General features: G+C 30.1%; 1 protein-coding gene across 1 annotated transcript in view; it reads right to left on the bottom strand.

Annotated features, from left to right (window-relative positions):
* LOC142321728 (uncharacterized) overlaps positions 1-19217 on the bottom strand; it is a 107829-nt gene extending 88612 nt beyond the window's left edge. The window contains exons 1-6 of the mRNA XM_075360048.1: positions 18877-19217; positions 16243-17026; positions 13429-13613; positions 9636-9754; positions 8092-8248; positions 4513-4797 (exon numbers count right to left, since the gene is read on the bottom strand). Coding sequence (XP_075216163.1) covers positions 4513-4797; positions 8092-8248; positions 9636-9754; positions 13429-13613; positions 16243-17018 — 1522 coding nt within the window. The 5' untranslated portion in view covers positions 17019-17026; positions 18877-19217. The remainder of the gene's footprint in view (positions 1-4512; positions 4798-8091; positions 8249-9635; positions 9755-13428; positions 13614-16242; positions 17027-18876) is intronic.
* Between the last annotated feature and the right edge of the window lie 5254 nt (positions 19218-24471).

Genomic DNA, 24471 nt, shown 5'->3' with positions numbered 1-24471 from the left:
CATAATAAACAAGAAGTTAGGGAAGAGAATAGAGTATTTCAAAATGCGTAGCGATAGAATCATTGTAAGAAGGATAAAATCAAAACCTAAGTTGACAACGATTGTTAACATCTATATGCCTATAAGTGCCCATGATGATGATGAGGTAGAGTGTGCATACAAAGAAATGACAAAGCAATTAAACACATAGAAGGGGATGAAAATTTAATAATAGTTGGAGACTGCAATGCAAGCACTGGAAAAGGCAAGGAAGGAAATATTGTGGCTGAATATGGGCTGGACAAAAGAAATGAAAGAGGGGACCGACTTATAGAGTTTAGTACAAAATATAATTTAGTAACTCCTAAAACCCAGTTTAAAAATCATAATAGAAGAATATATTCATGGAAAAAGCCAGGTGATACTGGAAGATATCAGATAGATTATATCATGGTTAAGCAAAGATTTAGAAATCAAACTGTCGACTGCAAAGCTTACCCTGGAGCAGATATTGATAGCAACCACAATTTAGTAATAATGAAATGTAAATTGGGGTTTAAAAACCTGAAGAAAAGGTGTCAGATGAATCTGTGGAATTTAAAGAAGGTTAAGGAAGAGGAGGTAAAGAAGATTTTTGAGGAGGACATCGCAAGAGGTCTGAGTAAAAAAGAAGGTAGAAAATGTAGAAGAAGAATGGGAGAATGTTAAAAAGGAAATTCTTAAATCAGTAGAAGTGAACTTAGGCAGAACAAAGAGAACTGGTAGAAAACCTTGGATATCAGAGGATATATTGCAGCTGATGGATGAATGTAGAAAATATAAGAATGCTAGTGATGAAGAAAGTAAAAGGAACTATTGACAATTAAGAAATACTATAAACAGGAAGTACAGACTAGCAAAAGAAGAGTGGATTAAAGAAAGGTGTTCAGAAATGGAAAGAGAATTGATCATTGGTAAAATAGGCGGTGCACACAGGAAAGTTAAGGAAAGTTTTGTGGTACATAAATTAAAATCTAATAATGTGTTAAACAAAGATGGTACACTAACTTATAATACGAAAGGAAAGGTCGATAGGTGGGTGGAATATATTGTAGAGTTATACAAAGGAAATGAATTCGAAAATGGTGTCACAGAGGAAGAAGAGGAAGTCAAAGAGGATGAAAGGGGAGAAACAATACTGAAATCTGAATTTAAGAGAGCATTAAAAGGTATTCTATCCTGGAATAGACAGAACACCTATAGAGTTTCTCCACAATGCAGATGAGGAAGCGATATATAGATTTACAAACTGGTGTGTAATATTTACGAAAAAGAGGAAGTTCCATCAGACTTCAAAAAGAGTGTTATAGTCATGATATCAAAGAAAGCAGGAGCAGATAAATGTAAAGAATACAAAATAATTAGCTTAACTAGTCATGCATCAAAAATCTTAACTAGAATTCTGTACAGAAGAATTGAGAGGAGAATGGAAGAAGTGTTAGAAGAAGACCAATTTGGTTTCAGCAAAAAGTACAGGAAGGGAAAAAATTTTAGCGCTCAGATTAATAGTAGAAAGAAGATTAAAGAAAAACAAACCAATGTACTTGGAATTTATAGACCTAGAAAAGACATTCAATAACATAGACTGGAATAAAATGTTCAGCATTTTTAAAAGATTTGGGTTCAAGTATAAATATAGACAAAAAAATTGCTAACATTTACAGGAACCAAACAGCAACAGTAATAATTGAAGAACATAAGAAAGAAGCTGTAATAAAAAATAGATTCCGACAAGGATGTTCCCTATTTCTGTTACACAGAACTAGCAGTTAATGATGTTAAAGAACAATTTAGATCCGGAGTAACAGTATAAGGTGAAAAAATTAAGATGCTACGATCTGTTGATTATATAGTAATTCTAGCAGAGAGTAAAAAAGATTTAGAAGAAACAATGAATATGTAAAAAAAATTGTTAGGGATGTAGGATGCAGGGGGTATACCGAAATGAAACTACTGGCACTAGACAGGGAATCTTGAAGAGCTGCATCAAACCAGTCAAATGATTGAAGACAAAAAAAAATAGAACGAAATAATTTGATGAAAACTTTCATAAAATTTTGCATTTTTTCCCTGCTTGCACAGAATTGAATCAAATCACAATTGATTTGAATTACTGACAATTTTTAATAACAAGGAATTTTGGAAACATGATTCTATTATAACACTTCATCATTTCTCAAAACTGAAGCAATTAATTGATTAATATTATTAAACAGAAATTATTACTTCATGCAAAGAATTACTGACTGATTAGTGTAATAAGAATTTTAATAACTGGAGATTCTTCACATACATAAAGCATGCATAATTTATTACCATTGACAAATAATGCACATTCTTTTTGTATATAAAATTATTAATCCTGATGACTAACTGAACCAATTAAAAACTTCCATCAAGTTTTTTAGTCAAAATGTTTCAATTATTTTCAGAAGTCTTCAAAAACTACATAGTCTTTCAATTCTATAAATTGCAGTAGAAAGTTTTCTACTTTATGTAAACATCATTAAAATTTTGTTCAATTTGTTATCAGAATTAATCACTTTGTATTATTTTCTCTGTTGACTACCATGAATAATAAAAATATTATTGTTGAATCAGTTTTAAAAATTTATTCACACCTTCATATTTTACATTTATGTTGCAAAAACCAATTCTGATAAGCAACTGGGTTTCTTGATGTTAGATTCATTAAACAAGCAACATCTAAAAAAAGAATGACAAATGTATAAAATTAAACAATTATAAAAAAACATTAGAGCCAATAGAAACATATAACCCAATTAAAGTACCAAAATATAAAGTAAGCACACTTTTGATGTTTATTTTTGCATTTTTGAATGCAGTGTGAAAAGTTGAGTTTCTGTATATTTCAAGACATTTTAATAACTTTATATTATATATATATATTTATATATATATATAATGTTTGTTATGTGTAAGGTAGATAACATCCAATTTTACAATTTCAAAAATTTGAAAACTAAATAGTAAAACTTTTTATTTCAGCTTTTAAAAAAAAAATATGAATCTGTTGGATTTGATGTTAATATTCATTAAATTATTTCTGTTCTAGTTATACAGAGGATTTGTGTATCTTATGAAAAGCTTGAAAAGTGCTGATTACCAACATTTCAATAAAATGATATAATTGTCTAATTTAAACATCTTGTTTGAATCTATTAGTACATACCGTTCATTACTTTTGGTAGTTCATAGAAAAGATAAGAGAAATCCTTCTAGAGTTTTCAGATCTATCAATTCAAGATAGAAAAACAGTAACAGAATTGCCCATAAAGGAAAGAGCTCAAATCAACGCCATTCACAACAATTAATAAAGTCATATAAATCTAAGAAGATTATTTTTAATGATTCATAATTATGAGATAAGATTATATCAGATATTATGACAAAATTTATGTCAGAGAATTCATTATATGGAATTTTAGTAATTTACGTCTTTTGCAAGTCTAACTTTATTTATCTCATTAAAAAAATGAATAGGTCTTTCAGAACACAATAAATTGCAGTCACAATGTGGCATTTAATGGTAACCACAGCCACCTGGTGCTAAATCTTAAAAAAAAATACAGAAGTAGATTTTTGGATTAACATTAGACATCTGTCATTTTTTTTTTTAGAAAATTCAAAACCGTATCAATATTGTTGTATGCTGCATACATTAGTAGAATCAATAAGATAGTGAGAGATCATAATGATTAATGATTTCCTATGCTGTTAAAAAGGGTATAAGCATAACAAATTCCTAGTGGTTGCAACCCAATGACAACAAGATGCTTATTAGTTAATGAACATGATATACAATCATTATTACATGTTGATGACGAATAAGCTAGGTATTAAATTGTAATTTCCTAAAAGTTATAATAAAAGATGGAAAACTTACAAAATTGTGTATAAATTGTCTAAGAAGTAAGTGAAACTTATAACTTTCCTGAAAAAGTCCTTTTAACAAGTGGCTTCTTATAAGTTATATACTTTAGGAGATGAAAATTTAAAAAATATTTAAATATGTGAAAATATTATTAATAAAGTTGAGCAACTTGAAAAATTACAATAAAAGCAGAACAAAGTATGGTTATTTGCAAGACATTAACAACACTATCTAACATCTGTTGATATTATTAAAAATAAACATAATGTACTATTGCCAAAATTGCTCCTACCAAGTTTGGAGAGGAATTATATTTCATCGACATAACATACTATAGTAATTTTACAGTACTTCCTTTTACATATACTTAACAAAGGTAAATATTCTAAAGTAAAAAGTTTTCCATTTCTAATTAGAAAGGATTTTGCTTCATTATTACACTTACTTTCTTTGACATTGTGAAGTGACTGGGACTTTTTTTTCATTTCAGAGTTTACTAATATATTAAATATAAATTTCTACTATTTTGAAAGGCCATGTTAGAAAGGTTCTACGATATTAAATATTATCTAAATTAATAAATATATATATATATTTACCATTTGTAGTAAAGTACTGTTTTAGAATATCTGTAAAAGCAGTTGATGGTATAGAAAAGTTACAGTGAGGAAAAAGAGCATGAGTGATACCACAACTCATATTGCTTACAATGATACCAACTAACTCTCCAGAAGGTCGAATAATGGCTCCACCACTAGCTCCTGACTGTACACAACATGTTGTCTGTATAAGAATATCTGATACAACATTTGCAATGATACCTTTAGATACTGTAACATGACTAGTAGATACCATTGGAAATCCAACACAATATACTGTTTCTCCTATAAATAAAGATAAATACACTTTTATGAAATATATTATAAATAAAAATGTGTATAAATAAATCTAATATTATAAATAGGCATAATATTTACAATTAATAAAAAAACATAGAGTATGATAGACATAAGTTCATCAATAAAATGGTTAACAAATTTTGTTTTTTTTTAAAAGAAAGGAAAATAGGAGAAAAATCAATAACATTAACGCATTAAAATGTATTCATAAGAGTGAATATGTGGGAACTAAGGTTCTAAGTTTGCAGGAATACTTGATTTATATTCAAATACTTAAAAAAATAAAAACATTGAAATGCTATTTTTCGACATAGTGATCCTATTCATTTAGTAGTTCAGAAAGAAATCTATGAATCAAAATATTATGAGATGTTCTTGTTTGTGTTAAACTAACAGATAAATATTCACCATTATTTCAAAAGACATACTTTTGCACTTTAAACAAATTTGCAGTTGTCAAAGAACTCATCTAATGTACACGTTTCATTACCTTAAATATTTATTACTTTAAGTGACATTTCAGGTTGTGCTAAGTGAAAAACATAATTTTTATTATGACGGATACCTCCTTGTTTAAAAAAACTCCATCATCACTGAATTTACTACATAATTTTTACAAATGATAAATGTCTTACACAAAAATCCTTTTCTGCTTTTACACTGCATTTAGAAGATAATGTAACGCCCACCGGTAGTTAAATACTACATGTGTTTATGTTGTCTACAAGGATGGAAGCATTTCATATTTTATTGTATCACTTTTTCAGTTTTGTTAACAATTTTATACTAAAAAAAGTACAGTATTGGCTATTTTCAGCTTATTTTTTAACATTAACTCTGTTTTAATAATTTTGTATAACTTTCTGCATTATCAATGGTGCATAAAATTGAGGAATATACGTTGCATGTAATGAACAGAAATAATTGAGAAAGTTTCAAAATATCACTGAAATAAAATATTAATTTAATGAAACAAATTGATTCAAACTCTAGTCTCAGAATTATAAGTTGTAATATTGCCTACACAAAATAAAAACTAAAAATCGCTTTTTGGAGGAACAATAATTTAATAACACACACACGCGCGCACACACACACGCACACACACACACACACACACACACACACCTTTTATATATATGTGTGTATATTAATTTATATTATATAATTAGCTACAATTTACATACAGAGGAAATATCCATATTTCCTCTGTATGTAAATTAACAAAAAAAAATTTTAATTTTTTTGTAGTCCATATTTTCTCTATTTGTAAATTCTAGCTAATTATATAATATAAACTTACTCAGTCACTCTATAAAGAACAGAATTAAAAAAACATTTTTACCTTATTTTTTTCTTTTTTACATTTACACATTAAAATACATATGATATGTTAAATTTTGTAGAATAAATATTTGTTCAGTCAATAATTTTTTTTTTTTTAATTTATAACTTTATATAATACTTAAAATTTCCTTTAACATGTTGTCAATATGTTAATACAGTACTGTACAGATTATCTGATTTATTTAAAATTTCTTATCAATGTATTACAAACTTAAATACTGGTAATACACTGATAAGAAATTATAAATAAATCAAATAATCAGTACAGTACTATATTAACTAACATATTAACATGTTAAAGAAAATTTTAAATATTTTTAAATTAAAAAAAAATATTGACTGAACAAATATTTGTCTACAAATTTTAACATATCATATGTATTTCAATGTGTAAATGTAAAAAAGAAAAAAAATTAAAAAAAACATTATTGAAGATGGGCTATGCCCAAAAAAAAAAAAGGTAAGGTAAGAATGTTCTTTAATTCTGTACTTTGTGGAGTGGCTGAATAAGTCGATATTATAAAATTAGCTATATATATAGCTAATTTTAAATATATATATTATATATATTTAAATATATATATATATATTATATATATATATTTACTTTTTATTTTTTATTAAAAAACAGAATAAACAACCCCTGGGAATAAATAATTTTTATATGCTTATTACTTTGGTTTAAGTACGTCAAACTATGACTGGTCTGTGACTTCAAACAAGTATCATTAAGCTCGTTTGTAAAATTGAGTAAGATGTCATATAAGATTTATTATGATTTGGAGGCAAATAACCATTTTTAAATATATATTTGTAAACAATTTTTAATATTTGTTTTATTTTTAAGATGGTACAGGGAACATAAGAGTAACCACTTATAAGCTTCTGATAACAATTAAACAATTATACAGTATTCTGGTTACGCCACAACAAAGCTGATTATGACATAGGATATTAATCTTTGTCCTTTCTTTTGTTATTGTGTAGTTCAGATTGCATATATCATGTCAGAATTAAAGGTCATCAAAAAAAAAGAAACACTGATTTAACAATTTTAGTTTTGTTGATTGAAAGAGTGGTGTCATGCTTGACAAAATTTTTTTTATTAGGAACTTGCATTTTTTATACATCTAATTTTTATACATCTATGAAAGTGACATGTTTATATGATTTATGGTTAAACAGGAATAATATAGATCGATAAGGTAGCCTATCATTTGCCACAGCATTAACATCACAAATAACATGATACAAAATGGATTCACCTCTGAAGTAAATACAAAGATGTTGATTTCAGTTACTGGATGATGGTAATTTGTGAGTTTTAACAATGAAAAAAAAAAAATTCTCTAAAAGCTTTTGTGAACATATGTATTGGTGTAGATATGTACGAAGTTACTAGCAACTCTGATCAGCTGTAGGGATAGAAAAATAGTATTTTTGAGGGAGAAGTGAAGGATTGCCTTACAACTCACTCAATGTACTTAGGAATTTTATAAAATTTTCTAACTATAAAGACATGAATAAGTTCTAAATTTATGATGAATGACATGGTTTGATTAGTACTTTCAACATGTGAAAATAGTCTGAACCTCGTGTCATAAAAATACCACTAATTGTCAATAATAACTGCGATAATTAAACAGAAATATTATTTTCTGACTTCCCTATAAAATTTAGTCAACAATAGTGCTTATCTGTAACTAGAAAGTAAGTAAAATATGTAATTAAGCCAAGTGGTTATTAACTGTTGATGTTCCAATAATTTATATTTGTTTCGATCATCTATTTTAACCTTCAAATCATGAATTTTTTTTTTCTGAAAAAAAAAAATTCTGAAAGACTGCATAAAAGTTGGTTAATTATTTATAACATAAAATATTATTTTATAAACAGTTCTGAAAATTAACCTATTTAAAAAAGATTATTTACCTTTAACAGGAGGATGTTCTGCCAAAAGTAATTCTTCAAGTTGTAGAAAAGATTCAGTATGTAATACTGCAATATCATAAGCTTGTCCTGCTTTACTACTATAAACCACTCTCCCTTTTGTTTCATAGTCTCTACAAACAACCGTAACTAATTCTTCCTAAGAAAAAGAATTGGTTACATGTAAGATGTTACAGCTATAAATAATTAATAATCCAAAATAATTTAGTGGTTTTTACAAATAATAAATGCTGCTAAAAAACAACTGTTAAGATAGTAATATAATTTATTTAAATAAAGAAAAAAATCATAACGTATCTTACTTAGCAATACTTCACTAATCATAATACTTTAGTTATACAAAACAGAATTTCTTAAAAAAAAAAAAAATACAATAATAACTCAACAGACAAGTTTCATTTTAAATTTATAATTAATTAAATACGTTGACCATATTATTTATTTAAAAATACAAATTTAATGAACATAAAAAAATTCTAGTCGCTAATCTACCACTTGTATTTATCACTTGCACTTTAAATACATACTTAACAACTAAAAATTATTTTAAATATTTTTAAACGTAACTAAATATTGTTTTCCTTATTCGGTATAATATACTGAAAATATATTCTTATCGCAATTTCTGAGCAGCGATACTCAACCTTTTTAACTCCTCAACCCCTAAAACGTAAAAGAAAACTATAATGAATATTTTGCAACTCCCCAACCCCAACCAAATGAAACCTAGTTAAAACTATTTAGCTTTTTTGTTGTTTTTTTTTGTCGAGTACTGAATCCATTTAGTAAAAAATGTTGTTGCAGCTGATATGTTACTAGTTGAGATTCATGACCAGCTCATCAAAATGTCTGCAGATAAAATGTTACAACTACAATTCATATCTGAAGATTTAGAAATGTTTTGGCTTGCTCATCAAAGTGAATATGGAAATTTAGTCGCAGAAGCATTGAAGATATTAATTCCTTTTGCCACGTCTTAGTTCTGTGAAAAGGGTTTTTCATCTATGGTTGCACTAAAAACTAAATATAGTAATCGTTTTTTATCGCTTGAAAACAATTTGCTTTTGTGTATTTCTGACATGGATCCAAGCATGGAGAAATTTTTAAATGAAAAGCAAACGCAACCATCTCATTAATTTACTTTCATTACATGTGTACTTATAAATGTAAGTAAAATCTTTATAATAAATGATTTTTTTCCTAAAATAATTTTGTTATTGTTTACATTTAAAGTTGTAGGCTAATTTTGCGATTCCCAAGTTGAGAAATGCTGCTCTAGAGTATATATTTGATTCCTCCTCCTCCTCCTGTTTATAATTGGTAATTTGATACAACATTATCTAATAAAAGATTACTTTACCAAAATCTAGTATTTCATACATTTTCCAAAGTTTGTGTGAAATATCCACATATCTCAACAGTTCTAAAAGTGTTAAAACTGGATACATACATATATAAGTAAATCATAAGAACACAATTTCAAACTCATAATAAGATTTCAAGTAAAAGGTAAATGAGATACTAACCTTAGAATAATTAACAACATGAGCACAAGTTACGATTACACCTAACTTTGCATTCACAACAACACCTGATCCCCAGTTACAGCCACATCTTATGAGAACAACAGACTTGTCCAAATCATCTACATACAGAAAAACTGAGTTCACTAAATGCCTGTTTATTATAAATGTGAAAAGCTTTTTATTTAAGTTCATTATTTCTAATTGCTTTATTATTACCCACTAAAAGACCGATGTCAAATCAGATCTTTATGTAATCCATATGCTTTTATATTTTCTTTCAACTAGATCTATTTTTTAATATTAATTCATAGAAAAATAATTCTACTGCTTTCAGAGTTTACTGTGCTGAAGTATCATACAACAAATTAAAACTAAGTTATATGTTATATCTTAAAGCTTAAAATTATTTTAAACAAAGTACTCAAATAATAACGAATTCAAAGATTATTTAAAAAGTCAACCTACAATCTTCTTTATAATTCTGCAACTCTTAATGTAGTCGGGTTTCCATCAATATTTTCATGTAATACATGTCTCTCATGTTGTAACTTTACTCAACTTGTTAACAGTTTCTATAGATTGCTTTTTTCCTCATAACTTTCTTATTTCTCTAGAAGGATCATTCAAGTTTTTGCTTTTTCTCTCTTTATAAAGGTAGAGTACTGTCTTACAACTACAAATCAACTTTTTGTGAACAAGTCCATTGAGATGATGTCAAGATATCTGAGACATAGCTTTATTTAATCCACATTCAACTGTACCTGCATCCTCTGTTCATGAGGTAATAAAATATATGTAAATGTGTTTCACTGTAGGTTTTCTATGTAAGGACTTGTTGGTAATAAAAATCTATCAACATATGGTGGTATAGAGAATTTAAAATGTAACAGAGGACGTACACTGGTATTTAACAGATAAGGTATGCAGTTACTTATCTCCTAACCAAACAAAACTGAACTACATAAAACACACAGACTATTGATTTTTAGAATATAACACAACTTACTCATTTTTATTAACATTTTGTAGTAATTCATAAACCACCAACAAGATATTTAAATGTAAACAAAGGAACCACAAAAAATAGAAAGGGAAAGGAATGACATGTATGAAACAAGGTTTAAAAAAGATAATCAGATTATAAAATAAGGCGTCATTTAAAAAAAAAAATTACTTTAATTATTTTATTATTAGTATTTACTAATAAAAAAAAAGAAAAATTTCAGGCTTTTCTTTCATTTTTTATAGCTGCATAGGATCACTTTAGTCAGTTCATTATCCAAGTCTCTTCAAAGGGGCAGTTCAGGCAATCCAGCCCCAGTACTATTCATACATTCCAATCTCTATGCCCTTTCTGGTGTTGAAATGTTGCGAGTTTTTTCTTATGAATGTGAAGTGAGTGTTTTTGTCCCAAATATTTTTGTTTAATTTTATTTTGTTTATAGTGTCTTCTGGTAAGGCCAATTTTTTTCAGATTCTCTCTTACTTCTCTGATCCATCTGCATCCTGTCTTGGTGTTTTTTGAACCGAGAATGTACTGTGCCAGCTATTTCAGAAATCTTGACGATCCTAGTCTGCTCTTTCTGATACTTTTTCTTGATGCAGGTTCTTCCAATTCTTCTTTTGATCTTCTGGAGTCTGTCAGTTTAATTTCTGCATTTGTGGAAGACTTTTTTACTGTAGGTATACCAGGTTAATTTTTTTGCTTTAGCTTGCTAGTTAATTTTTGGTTTAATTGTTCTTGTTTTGATTGAGTTTTTTTGGTTAGGTTGTTTGCAATTATTTCTCTAAGGTATTTAAACTGGGTTACTATTTTGACTTTATTACCATTTATGTTTACTTCTTTTAATTGTGTTGATTTTTAAGGCATGTCTTTTCGAATGATATTTTGAGGCCAATTCTATTTGTAATGTATTTAAGTTCTAATATCTGTGCTTTAGCTTTGTCGATGTCGTTTGCTAGCAGTACCAAGTCATTGGTGAAATCAAGGCAGTTTGTTGTGATTTTTTGGCCAATTTTTATTTCTGGGGGCATTTTATGAGCCATTCCCTCATTACCATTTCCAAAGTGCAGTTGAATAATAGCAGTGAGAGTCCATAGACTTGGTCCTGTTTCGATCTCAAATGGTTCTGAGAGTTCGCCTCTGAATTTCACTTTTAACTTAATGGTTGTGAGAGTCAGTTTTATCATGTTTATTAATTTGAGATGTAGTCTGAGTTGTCTTAGAACTTTTAGTAGGGATTCTCTATGGATACAATCATATACTTTCATGAAGTCTATAAATGTTATCACCATGTCTCTGCTTCTTTTTCTGTTGTAATCCTATTAGCTTGATGATCTGGTCTGGACAGCTCCTTCAGGGTCTGAAACCTCCCTGGTACTCTCCTAGTTCTTTCTCGAGCTGCTGATCGATCCTCTTGAGGATGATTATTAAAAGAATTTTGTATGTTGTGTTTAAGAGTGAGATTCTCCTGTAGTTGTTAGCATCAGTTTTGTCTGCTTTTTTGTGTAGCAAGTGGATGAGAGATGTTATCTAGATGTTCTGGTAGTTTTTCTTTGATCCCGATTTTGACAAACTATTGATGAAGGCTACCTCTTTGCTGTGGTCTTCCTGCACGTTTCCAGATCTCTACAAAGGTCTGATTTTCTCCCCCCCCCCACTTGTAATCCTTCTTTTTACCCAGTGCTTGGTAGACTTCTTTTATTGTGAGAGGGCTGATGTTTTCCGGTGGTGTTAATGGGGTGCTGGTGTCAAAGTTTAGAAGTTCTGATGGTTCTTCACAATTTAGAAGATTGTTGAAATATTTAGCTAGGATTTCCATACTGTTATGTTAAGGGCCAGATTACGGTTTTCATCCTTGATTTGTAGAGTTGGGGAATCATATTTCAGATTTTTATTGCTAATATAAAAAAAAGATCAACACTGTTCCACAGTTTTTTTTTTAAGTTCCAATGTGAGTAATATAACACAAAACAAAGGAAACAAATAACTAAATAAAAAATGTAATGATAAAATAATGGTGTTCAGCATCCAACAAACAGAAGAGTTTTCTGGCTTATCACATTGAGTGTTCATCTCTTTTTATTAGTAACATCTTACTTTAATGAAATGGACTAATGCTCTGGTTAATGTTTATTATAATAATGCTTATGAAGAAAATAAAGCATGAAAATATACTATAATTTCTTTAAAAAGAACTGGTGCTCGCCAAAATCATCTAAAAATCATTAAGTGTAAAAAAGAAATTTAAAATTTATTGCACATTAAAATTTTTGTATTAAATCAAATAACAATTTCAACAAAATAAAACAAATAATTAATAAAAACTAAGTATAATATAAATAACAGAACTGTGTAATAAAGCATTTTTTTTTATAGATCATTAATTCACCTCATGTGCTTTAAGTTTTTTAGTGGGAAAAGGCATGAAAAAGTTTTGTATCTGCATAATAATTGCCATGCTAGGCTAAATTTAAACCTAGGCTCTTCTGGATGAAAGAAGAGTAATACCACACTGCCACGGAAGTCAGTATGTACATTCAATGCATTTCAGTTTTAAAACTTGGATCAACCTCAGCATATTAAATATGAAAAACAAGCCAAAGAAAAGGATTAATAAAAAATCTGTATGGTTGCATGAACTGTCCACAAAAAAAAAACTCACAGCACAAATATATAACACAAAATACTCATAAATTACATGAATGTAATCAAGTAAAGAACTATTTATTAAAAAATCATGAATATAAATTTAAAAAAACTTGGTAATAAATCTCTTTCAAAAGATCTTACCAAATAGCTTGTACATGACATCTTTAGATGGAACAGTTCTATAAACTGGAGTTTTGTTATAAAGTACTTCAGAAAGAATAATTTCAAGATTAACAGCAATACTGAACCCAGCCCATTCACCCTGACTCCATAACATTGGATTAAGAATCATTCCAATCAGTCTGCCTTTTTGTCCTTGTTCATATCTGCCAACATACAGTTAAAATACTTAAAGATTTTTATTTTTTTGTCATAAGGTATCATAGGCAATAATTAAAATAAAAAGAAATAAAGAGTAATTTTAAATTAATATCAGCTTGAATTAGTTAACTGTACATAAAATTAAAATTCTCTAATATCTCATAAAAAAAAAACAGGATAAATAAAGATATTAACCATAACAAGTTTTTACACATGTAAATACTTGTTTTTACACAAGGCACATAAAAACAAAAATTTCAATATATAGACACCAAAATTATGACTGATAACAGTAACTGAATGCAATGAAAATGGAAGATGCCACCCTCTTCCAGCCTCTCTACTGTAGGTATGTAGATAATTATAATGGTGATACTTCAAGGTAAAACAAGTATGCTTAAATACAAGAGCACCCTTTTGTTACTCATGAAGTGAGGGGTGTTCACTATTCAAGAGAATTAAAAAAAAGTGTATGTCAGCATAAAAGCAGGCATCACATTTTGAGATTTGTCAACAATTCCATTTGCAGCAATGCTGAAAGTTGCATAATAGCACCAAAAAGATATTTTGGAAACACATTTATATTTATAAAAAAAAACTTAATTGTTTGATAATTGTTTATTGCCTGAACAAAACATGTTACCAGTGTTTGTAACAAAAATTTAAATCGATCTTCAATATTGCTTCTAAAAAAAAGATACAACTCTTTAAATAAGTATATGGACTATAGCTACTAAAAATGAATTCTAGTGAAAGATATTAGGATGCAATAAAATTTGAAACAAATTTCATAGGTATCACTTTTCAAAAATGTAAACTATGGCAAGGCTCATTAATAGTAAAATTGCCCTTTTTGTGATTTGCACATTCATGAATTCAGCAAAAAAAAAACTCCATCCACCAACACTAAGAAATATTTTTATATCTAACACCATATTTAGAAAAAAGTGTTTAAGAAATACTATGCTAAAAACTCCATCAATCTCCTCACAAACTTTATCATTAAATTATGCATTTTACCAAGAGATTTCAAGGGGAAGGAATTAATTAATGGGAATAGAATTAATCTTAATGGGATGTATTTTTGGAATTTTGATGTAGAATAAAAATAAGAGAAGAGATTTATAATTAACCAGTTACCATAGAAGTGATGTGTAACCATTTAGGAAGAAATATAGAACGTGGTTAGCTGTGTGTATATACAGTTGGCTAGGAAGTCACTGCACCCCTAAAGTTAATAAAAAATATGAGTTAGGATATGTGTTTAGAACATACAATATTTTTGTTGGGGGTCAGTTGACAACAGTTTTTTACAATGTCACACACTCTGAGTAAAAGACAGTTGTGCTAAAATGGCTGTAACGTAGTTACAGCGTTGAGGAGCAGTTAGTGACAAGTGTATGAATAGTTCATTAACATTGGGTGGGGAAAAACATGAATTTGAATTATGCAGTATTAAAAAGATAAGCATGGAGTGAACGAAAATTAACGCAGTTAGAAACATGTGTTGCTGTTGCAGTATCAATTGAACAATCCCCAATGAAATCAATTTGTAAACTCGAATGAAATAAACGGTCAGCTGAACTTTGTACATCGCGGACTACATGCAAGACCATATGAAAAAGGAATTGAAAATTAGGCCATTTCATCTGATGTTCATCAATGAACTGTCAGATGCAGACATGGAATGTCGTGCTGCATCCTGCCAGATTTTATTAGAAAATTCCCTACTGCAGTGCACCATAGAAAGGGGTTTTTTACTGACAAATCTGCAAACTGTTGTACTTCATGTGCCAGAAATATGTTATTTTGGGCAAAAGAAAATCTTTATTATGCGACAGTGTTGAAATAAATCCACTGACATCATAATATGGGCTGAAATGACAGCTTGTCATTTGTTTAATCCTTATTCTTTTGACAGGCCAGTTAATGCACAAACTTATTTAGAGATGATGGAGGCATGGTTAATACCACACTGTCAAGAGAAGGATCTCATGGAACGAATATAATTGCAGCAGGATGGAGCACCTGCAAATTTTGCTATATCAGTCTGCGTGTTTCTGAATGAAAAATTTCCATGATGTTGGATTGGCTGCAGTATACCAGTGTCACAGCTGCATTATCATGGCCACCACAAAGTCCTGAATCTTACCGTACCAGACAATTCATTATGGGGACTTATCTAGGCACATGTACCTGCACGTCGCTACACCACAAATGAAGAACTGTGTGGTGCTGTGACCTTCCATTACATAACGCCAGAAATGCTCTATCACATGTTATAAAAGGCGTGGCAACATATAGAATTGTGCGTGCAACATGAGGGCAAACACACAGACCCACTGGACCATTAAAATTAATACTACATACCAAGTGAGTAAATAAAATAATTCATTATTATATCGGATTTTTCATTTATAACTCATTACAAATTTGTAGTTCCAACTTTAGGGGTTATGGTGACTTCCCAGCCATTCCTTATACATGCGTGTACACACCTCCTTAAATAAAGTCATTCCTTATGCTTTTGATTACTCTTCATGCAATACATTTAATAAAAACACAAATATGCCTTTTATAAATATGAAATTAAATAAGAAATAAAAATTCTATTTTATTCAGAGATAAACTTACCTATAAACAGGTGCTCCAATACATCCAGTAACAAGCCGAGTATCCGTGAAAAATAAACAGTCCAGTTTTCCTACATTATTACTAATAATACCCTTACTCCATGAATTGTAAAACTGTGAGAGAGCAAATGGTGTTGATTCAACAATAATATCTAAACCACGGAATACATTTTGGCAACCACCGCTAGTAAGATTAAAAAAGTATGTTAGTGCAGTTTTACAGTCAACATTTTCATTATTACCATCAATCTGCAGTAAAACAAAAACTGATAACAAATAATGAATTACATTTCCAGAAATATTACTAAACTGATCTTGGGCAGTACATAGCTGCCAATTATAAAAATTATCGATTACATACTTATTTACTAAATTAGACTTAAATACCATTGCTACATGTGCAGTGTATGAACTAAGAGATAAAACATCTTTGTTAATATCTGGATCACCTGAACTCCTATCCATTTCCTTATCATTTACACTACAAGCTTTAAAATTATTTTCCAAAAGTATTTTAAATCTCTTTTTTTCTATCTTCTTTGTTATTCGACTATCAACATTAAAATTCTGTAAAATTTTTACACTTCTAAGTTTTTTGTTGCTATCACATTCGTTGATACTCGAGCCATGTTTACTTTCATTTGTATCATCTGGTGAAACATATGAACAAAAAATAAGACCACTGGTTAAAATCCAATTTCTATGCCTTATTCCACAACATCGATAAGTATTACTATGATCAGAAATTACAGTTCCTTGACTAAGTTTAGATGTCATGTTTAAACCTAAAACAAGCACAATATTTCAGATTTACAATCACAATCTTTTATAATTTAAAATTATTAAAGAGAATAACAAAAATTCTGTAATAGTTATAAAAATAAAATTGTAAGTATTGCATAAAAATTTACCACCTACAAAATTTTTCTACAACCCTGAGCAAATTTAATTGAAAAAATATATTTAATACATGGAGAAGATGATTTTGAAGTCTTTGGCTAATTTATCCATCACTTGATCTGTCAAATAAAGCTAATGAGTCTTTCAGTTGGCATCCATTTTAAAAGTATCCAATCCAAAATAGATAAACTAAATTTTAAATTATATAGAAGACCCAATACAACTAACATAATTATTCATAATATACAAATTAAACAGCATAGATTGCAGTATTACAAACTGGATAATTAGATAAACGTTTGTCCACAAGTACATACATCATATACAATCATTATATACAACTAAATAATCAAGCAATGCAAATCTCCTAACAGAAGCTGGACACACACATAAAAAGACATTAATCATACCATATAAAATTTTACTTAGAGCACATAAAAACAAAGAACAAAACACTTAAATTGTGAAATTTAAAATCTTACTGAATTATATATAATTATTATATAGATAAAAACAACATAAAAAATAGGCACATAATTGATAAACTACATTATTCATCTATATCTTTATGAGTTTCAACCACTAAGGCAGAAGTTATTAAAAATAATGCAAACATAGTAAAATCATAACCTTAACACAAGGTATAACAGAATAACATTATTTAAAATATAATACTAAACAAGGTCTACCAATACGTTAATCCATTCTAGTCTCCTAGATGTAATATTTTTTACAATATTTAGTTGAATTCTTAACCTTTTAAGATGGATGCTAACCAGATACTCCACTGGAAAGTGGCTGATAATTAGCACCAAGAGCAGAATATTTTTTGGATGAATATCTAAAGCCAATTTGAGAGGGAATCTGAAAGGTGTTTTCAATTTTAAATAGTTTTAACTCGATTTATATCTTTAACAGTTCTTATATTTTTTCTAAGTATCCCAGATCATTACATTGGTTGCTCTAGTTAAGATATGGTTCAGCAGAAGCAGTTTATTTTTAACATCTTTCAACATGATTCACTGGATGACACTGAGTAATTTCTCGTAAACTATTGGTATCGTAAGATGTTCCTTTTTAACAGCATATGACTACAAAAATAACTTACAAGATATTTCATTTTAAAAAAACATTTACAAAATAAATAAAAATGATTTGAAGATGATATAAGCAAGAGAAATAACAATTCATAGTGGTTTTCAAGCATTTCCTCAGTTCTTGTAAAAATAAGAAATACAATATAAAATTAATAAAAAATCAATAGCATCATTTCATGCCACAATTTTCTGTACGTACATTACTGTAAATTACAGTTTTCAAGGCATAACAGGACCAGTTTTCAATATAATAGGATCAGATAAAGTTATTTGAGAAATTCTATCACGTAAGCCATTCTAAAGGTTTTCTGGAACAAGTTTTTATGTACAATAAAATCATGAAAAATAACTGACTGAATACCGCTATATATGTCTTTAAAATATAATCACAACTGGGTGATGTTAAGTCATCAGTTCAAAACGCTAGTGTGAATTGAACTATTCCACTACAAGCCACTGCAGAAAAAAGAAGTAGGCACTGTAAAAGAAGTAATATAATTATATGGTAGAACCAGTTTATATCTCCTTATGAATCCAACAACAAGTTGTACCAATGGGGAGAAAATGCACAGAGAAATGGCTGTACTGCTAATAATTAATTGTAAGTAGCACTATAAAAAAATTACTGGTTTGTTTACCTGCAAGAAGGAATCAATTCATTATTATGTAAAACATCCGAAATAATATAACTCTCATAAATTCACTTCACTGTAAATAAGAAAGTTTTGTGAAAAATTTACTTCAAGAGTATTACAGACTGAAATTACTGTACACCTTCAACCTTTGCTATTATAACCAAAAAAATTAAAATGAATTAAAAATGAATTACAAAACTCAAACAACAAATGTATTTGATATTAATGCAAGTTAACTAGATAGTAACAGTTACATCACTACTACCATCTTATAATGTGATTAAAATTTGCTTCATCACAATCAAGAAATTAACCTAAAACTAATAATATGTTATGATAATTCGATGTTGACTGAACATTATCGACAATACAATTCGATGTAAACTATCGATATAACACAATAATTCTTCCTATCTCAGTGATTGTAGAGCTTGTTGCAAACCTCAATAAGTCGAAGGGGAAGTGTTGATGTAGGAGAAAGAGAGAACAAAGCAGAACTGTCGCGGAAAGTACTATACTACGCACGAACATTTCAACTGTTACTTACTTACTACATCAAATCATAATGTTTCAATTCCTGATAACTCATATATCGTCACCTCTAATATTTAAATCAAAATCATCACTTAAATCACTATCATTGCTATCGCCATTTACGTCAATAACGACTTTTTCAGTGGTATTATCAATTAAAGGTTCCCGAGACAAATAAGAAAGATGTTTTTATTTTCTTGACAAGGTCGCACCTGGATTTCCATTCAGCATTCGTAATTTAATTTGCTCGCTCTTCAATTAATGCAACAGTATCATCTAATTTAAAACTAACATTTCCTTCGCGACGTACTCTTTTAAAGCCACCCAAATTTTTTCAATCGGATTTAATTCCGGAGAATAAGAAGGCAGTCTCAAAACAATACTGTGATCTTTTTCGGCTAAAACTGAATAGATTTTAAATAATGTAACACGCGGCTTATCCAGTTTTATTAAACTGTACAGTTCTAGTTTCAACAATGACACGTTATTTCGTATAAGCCAGTTGATCATGTTTGTTTTTCGCATGCTCCAATTCGGAGTACGGTTCAGATGCACTTTATAGTACGAAGCATTATCTATAATTTAAGCATGAATATGACTGAGCTTGAGGGAAGATTAGGAATTAATTGTTGTTTTACCCATCGTTCGTAATTAACAGTTCATATAGTCATGGTAATTTCATTTTTTGGTACCAGATTTAAGTATAAGAAGCGCGTTCTTGACAAAACAAACCATTTTCGTAACCTGCATGAACAATGCAAGTACGCTTGCCTTTAGAAATTGGAGTCGGAGCCGCCATCCTACGGTATTGTTTTGGTACGATTGGCATTTACATAGGATTCGTCCGTGTAAATTATAGATCTGTTTTGGTTACGGTATTCTGTAATTGGTCTTAAGTAACATAGCCTCAGTTCCCGACCTTCTAATTTTTCTATTATCTATAGTTTTTCCATTTGAGCCCATATCTTTTATAATGCGCCATAAAGACCAAAGGCTTCATTGAAAAATGACCTCTTTTACGACCATAGTAGCGATCAAAGAGTAACACGTTCACCTTGATCTATGTGAAAATTATAAACCGTTTCACGAATGTGAAAGGATTAACTTTTATCAAAGTTATCCACGGACGTTTTAGTATTAAGATTTTTTTTAGGAGTGATAAAGCCTTTACGAGATTAATTTTGGCTTCGTTTAAAATTTTTTGAATACTGCTGAGAGAAAATCCTGTAGCTATGACGACACGTTTCTGGATTTGTATACGAAGGATCAGCAGGAAACCTTGTGTCTCCTTTGTCATAAAGTTAAAAATATTAAACACGATCTACATCCCCCAATTTTTTCACCTTCCATGATTATAAAATCGAATCAATATTATTCTAAGTTAAACTTATTGTAATCTAAAGAAACAGAATCCGTTAACAACAAAAAATATAAAAATTAAAAAAATTGTAACGACGCCGATAATTTTTGTAAAGAAAACACAATGCGATGTTTTCACAAAACTAATATACCACTTACAAAGACACAGTAACAAACACTCTGCGACAGCAATGAAGAACTGAAAGAATGCATACCCCTACCGCTGAAAATGTGTTGTCTATGGAAAAATTCAAGGACAAACTCAGTGAAGTTTGCAACAAGCTAAGTACATTTAATTACTCGATAATTAATGAATCTTCATCGGATGTAAAAAACTATAACTCAAATGTTATTACGGAAACATGGTTTAATTATTAATTTTAGGTTTATGCTTTTTACGAATACGTGATACAACAAATTAAATAATAATTTTTATCAAAAGAGATCAGACATTTTCTTTTCATAAGGTTTTTAAAACTGAACTTTATAAGCTTAGTATGTTACTTTGCAAGATTTTTTACTTGATAATGTTATTATACCTGGTGTAAAAAATGGAATATCGGGGTTTTCATTTGTTATATCTCTTCGATGAAGTGTACACTGTTGATTTAAACTAGGATCAAAAAGCCAAAGGACAATTTTAGTTGCGCGTATGACCGTTGATTGATTACCTATCTATCGACTAGCAAGATGGCTCTCTTGAACAGAAAAGTATTGTGTTTAGTGGTGAGTCAACATTTCATCCTAGTGGAAAATTTAACAACTATAACGTCTGCATCTAGTGGTCAGAAAATCCCACAAAACTCTTAAACTGCCAAAGGAACTCTCCCAAATTAAATGTTTTCTGTGCAATACCTCGACAGCACGTTTATAGACCATTATTTTTGTTGAAGTAAGGAGTAAGAGTCGTTTTCGCTTCAAGGAGTTGTTTAGATTTGGTGAAAATAGGTGGGTAGATGTTTCCTCTATTGTAAGATGGTGCGTCTCTTCAGTGGCATAACTCTGTACTAGATGGGTTGAATAACGTTTCCCCAAACCGCTGAATCGGTTCACATTGACCCAATGACAGAGTTTGTTTGCGGTGGCCGCCAAGTTCACCCGATTTGACTCTATGTGATTTTTTTTCTTTGGTGGTTTATAAAGGATCTTGTGTTTGTGCCTCTGCTACCTGCTGATTTGAGGGACAGGTTTGAAATAGCTGTCGTTTCCATTACTCCAGACATGCCGGTTAAAGTATGAAATGAACTCTCCTATCGGTTGATGTGTGCCGCATGACAAAAGGTACTCATATTGAATCCTTGCGGGGAAAACTTTAAGAGTTACTCTTTCATTTTGTTTCTGATTAGAACAGAAGAAAAGAAGAACGAAGAATGATAAGTGGCCCACCAACGCGGATAGGAGTTCGGTTGACCGAGCCCAGCTGTAATGCAGCAAAAATAGCCTCAGGGACTTTATCTCACCAAATACCCATCATCCTTTCCAAAACTTACAACTTTTACCAGTCAGCACATGCGATTCCCTCCGGAGGGGGAGCGCATTGCTTCCTCCAAACACTAGCGCCCAGACAGGCGTATTCCTGTTAGACCGGAAGGCGCTAGCACCGAAAGGACTTCAGGGGACGGACTAAAGTAGAATCACGCCGGAGAACAAAACTCATATGCGCCTAGTCTCCCACGATCAGATACGGTCAATCATTTCTCACTGGCTTAAAGGACCGGAACGCAAATAAACAATTCCGGAACATTTATGGACAATTCCGTCCATAAATAAAACACTAAAATCTATAACCGCCGCTAAATAAATAAAATTACCCGCACGATAAACGAAAGACACAGCAGCAAGGGACATTTGTCCAGGTAATAATAATTTTTTATTGCGTAAAAAACAATACAAAATTGCAACACAATCGTCAACAATCAGTAACTAGAAAATGTGTTAAAAATCTACAGAAATGGAATTCTACAGAATTTTTTTTAAATTTTAAAGTCCTTTCTATCCATTCAGTCGCCCCATTCAAACACAATCATTCATGCACAATTCACATCTTTTGACATCAGGCTCTGTCCTTATAAAATTTTGATTAATTATCCCCGCGGCCATCCATGAACTCGTCAACAGAGTAGAATACCCTAGATACAAAAAGGCGTCTTAGTCGAGATTTAAACAGCTTCAGAATGAGAATTCGTTTGAAATCCTCTGGGAGCCTATTAATTAATCTGACACCAACTTGCAACGGCAAACGTTCGAAAGCCTCTTTTCTGTGCTGTTGGGCGTGTAAGTTGTCCCTTCCTCTGGTATCGTAAAGATGTACATCTCAGTTCCGGACTAAATAGAATTAGAACGGCAATACCCCACAACATCTACGATATAAAGACAGGGCAAAGTCAGAAATCCCAGCTCCGAAAAGGCGTCCCTACACGACTCTCTGAATTTTAATTTCATAATCACTTTAACAGATTTCTTCTGCAGCCGAAACACCCTACTCAGCAAGCGCCGACCACAGTATCCCCAAATTCGAAGACCGTAGGACAAATGTGATAATATTAGCCCTTAGTAGGCCATTTTCAACAGATCTAAAGAGCAGACACTTGCGAGTTTACGCAGGGCAAAGATGCCCGATGAAACCTTAGCGCAAACATGATCTATATGTTTATTCCAGGTCAGCCCTCGATCAAGGTGCATTCCCAGGAATCTGGCAGATTCAGATTCTTCCAAAACTTCATCATCAACCATCACGGAAGGTTAAATTTTAAATATTATTCATTTATTTAAATCTACCGCTCACCAGTGACGTCACAACAGAGACGACTACAACAGAATTTTTTGGGGAAGATGCATTCTTGCAAAATATTTTTTTGCAAATATTGTTATTTTTTAATTGTTAACTAATGTGCCTAAAAAAAATATGACCTTAATCTCCAGATATTGAGGGTGACCTTGGTCTATAGCCTCACCCCGTTGACCTTTTAACTTGAAAATTTAATGTCATCAATGCCCCACATATAGAAATAATCCAACCAAATTTGGTCAAAATCGATCCAGTAGTTCTTGATATATAAAATGATTTAAAGGCCAACACCGAACACACACATGTACATACGAAGATTAACTTCCGGAAAATTTACATCCGTTTATTTGGTTTTTTGGGTTCCTTAGTTGTCAAAACGTCAAGATCCGGTAAAAACCACAAATGCCCACCAAGTTGGACCGATTATAATACTTCCCTTCTAGAGCTATAGTGCCGTCTAGACGGTAAAGTAATGTATTTAAACATAAAAAATTTGTCAATTTTTTATTTTTATTTTTTTGGCTTTCTTGCTCAAGAGGAAGCATTTGATAAAAATTATTTTTTAAGAAAATAATCCCTAAATGGTGATAATAAATTTCAAAAAGAACTTTTTAAAATTGTTCAAAAAATACGATACACTCATAATTCTATATACACAAAATTGTAGCTTTCTAGGAAGGGGGAGAAAATTATTAGCTAATTTTTTTTTCATAAAATACTAAATAGTAAATGCTTTTTAAAATTAAGATTCTTACATTATAATTACAATGGATAACTTGCGAAATGGATTAAAATTTAATTTTTTTTAATTAAAAAAATATATTTTTTTACCACAGAGACTAATCGAGTGAGATAGCAAAAGTTTTTTTATAATTGTTTAAAGGTCGATTGATGTAGAAGATACAAAAACTCCCATT

Source organism: Lycorma delicatula, chromosome 3 (assembly GCF_047948215.1).
Source record: "Lycorma delicatula isolate Av1 chromosome 3, ASM4794821v1, whole genome shotgun sequence".
Taxonomy (NCBI): Eukaryota; Metazoa; Arthropoda; class Insecta; order Hemiptera; family Fulgoridae; genus Lycorma; species Lycorma delicatula.
The sequence above is the reverse complement of the archived record's forward strand: the minus strand, read 5'-3'. Positions and strand labels throughout refer to the sequence as shown.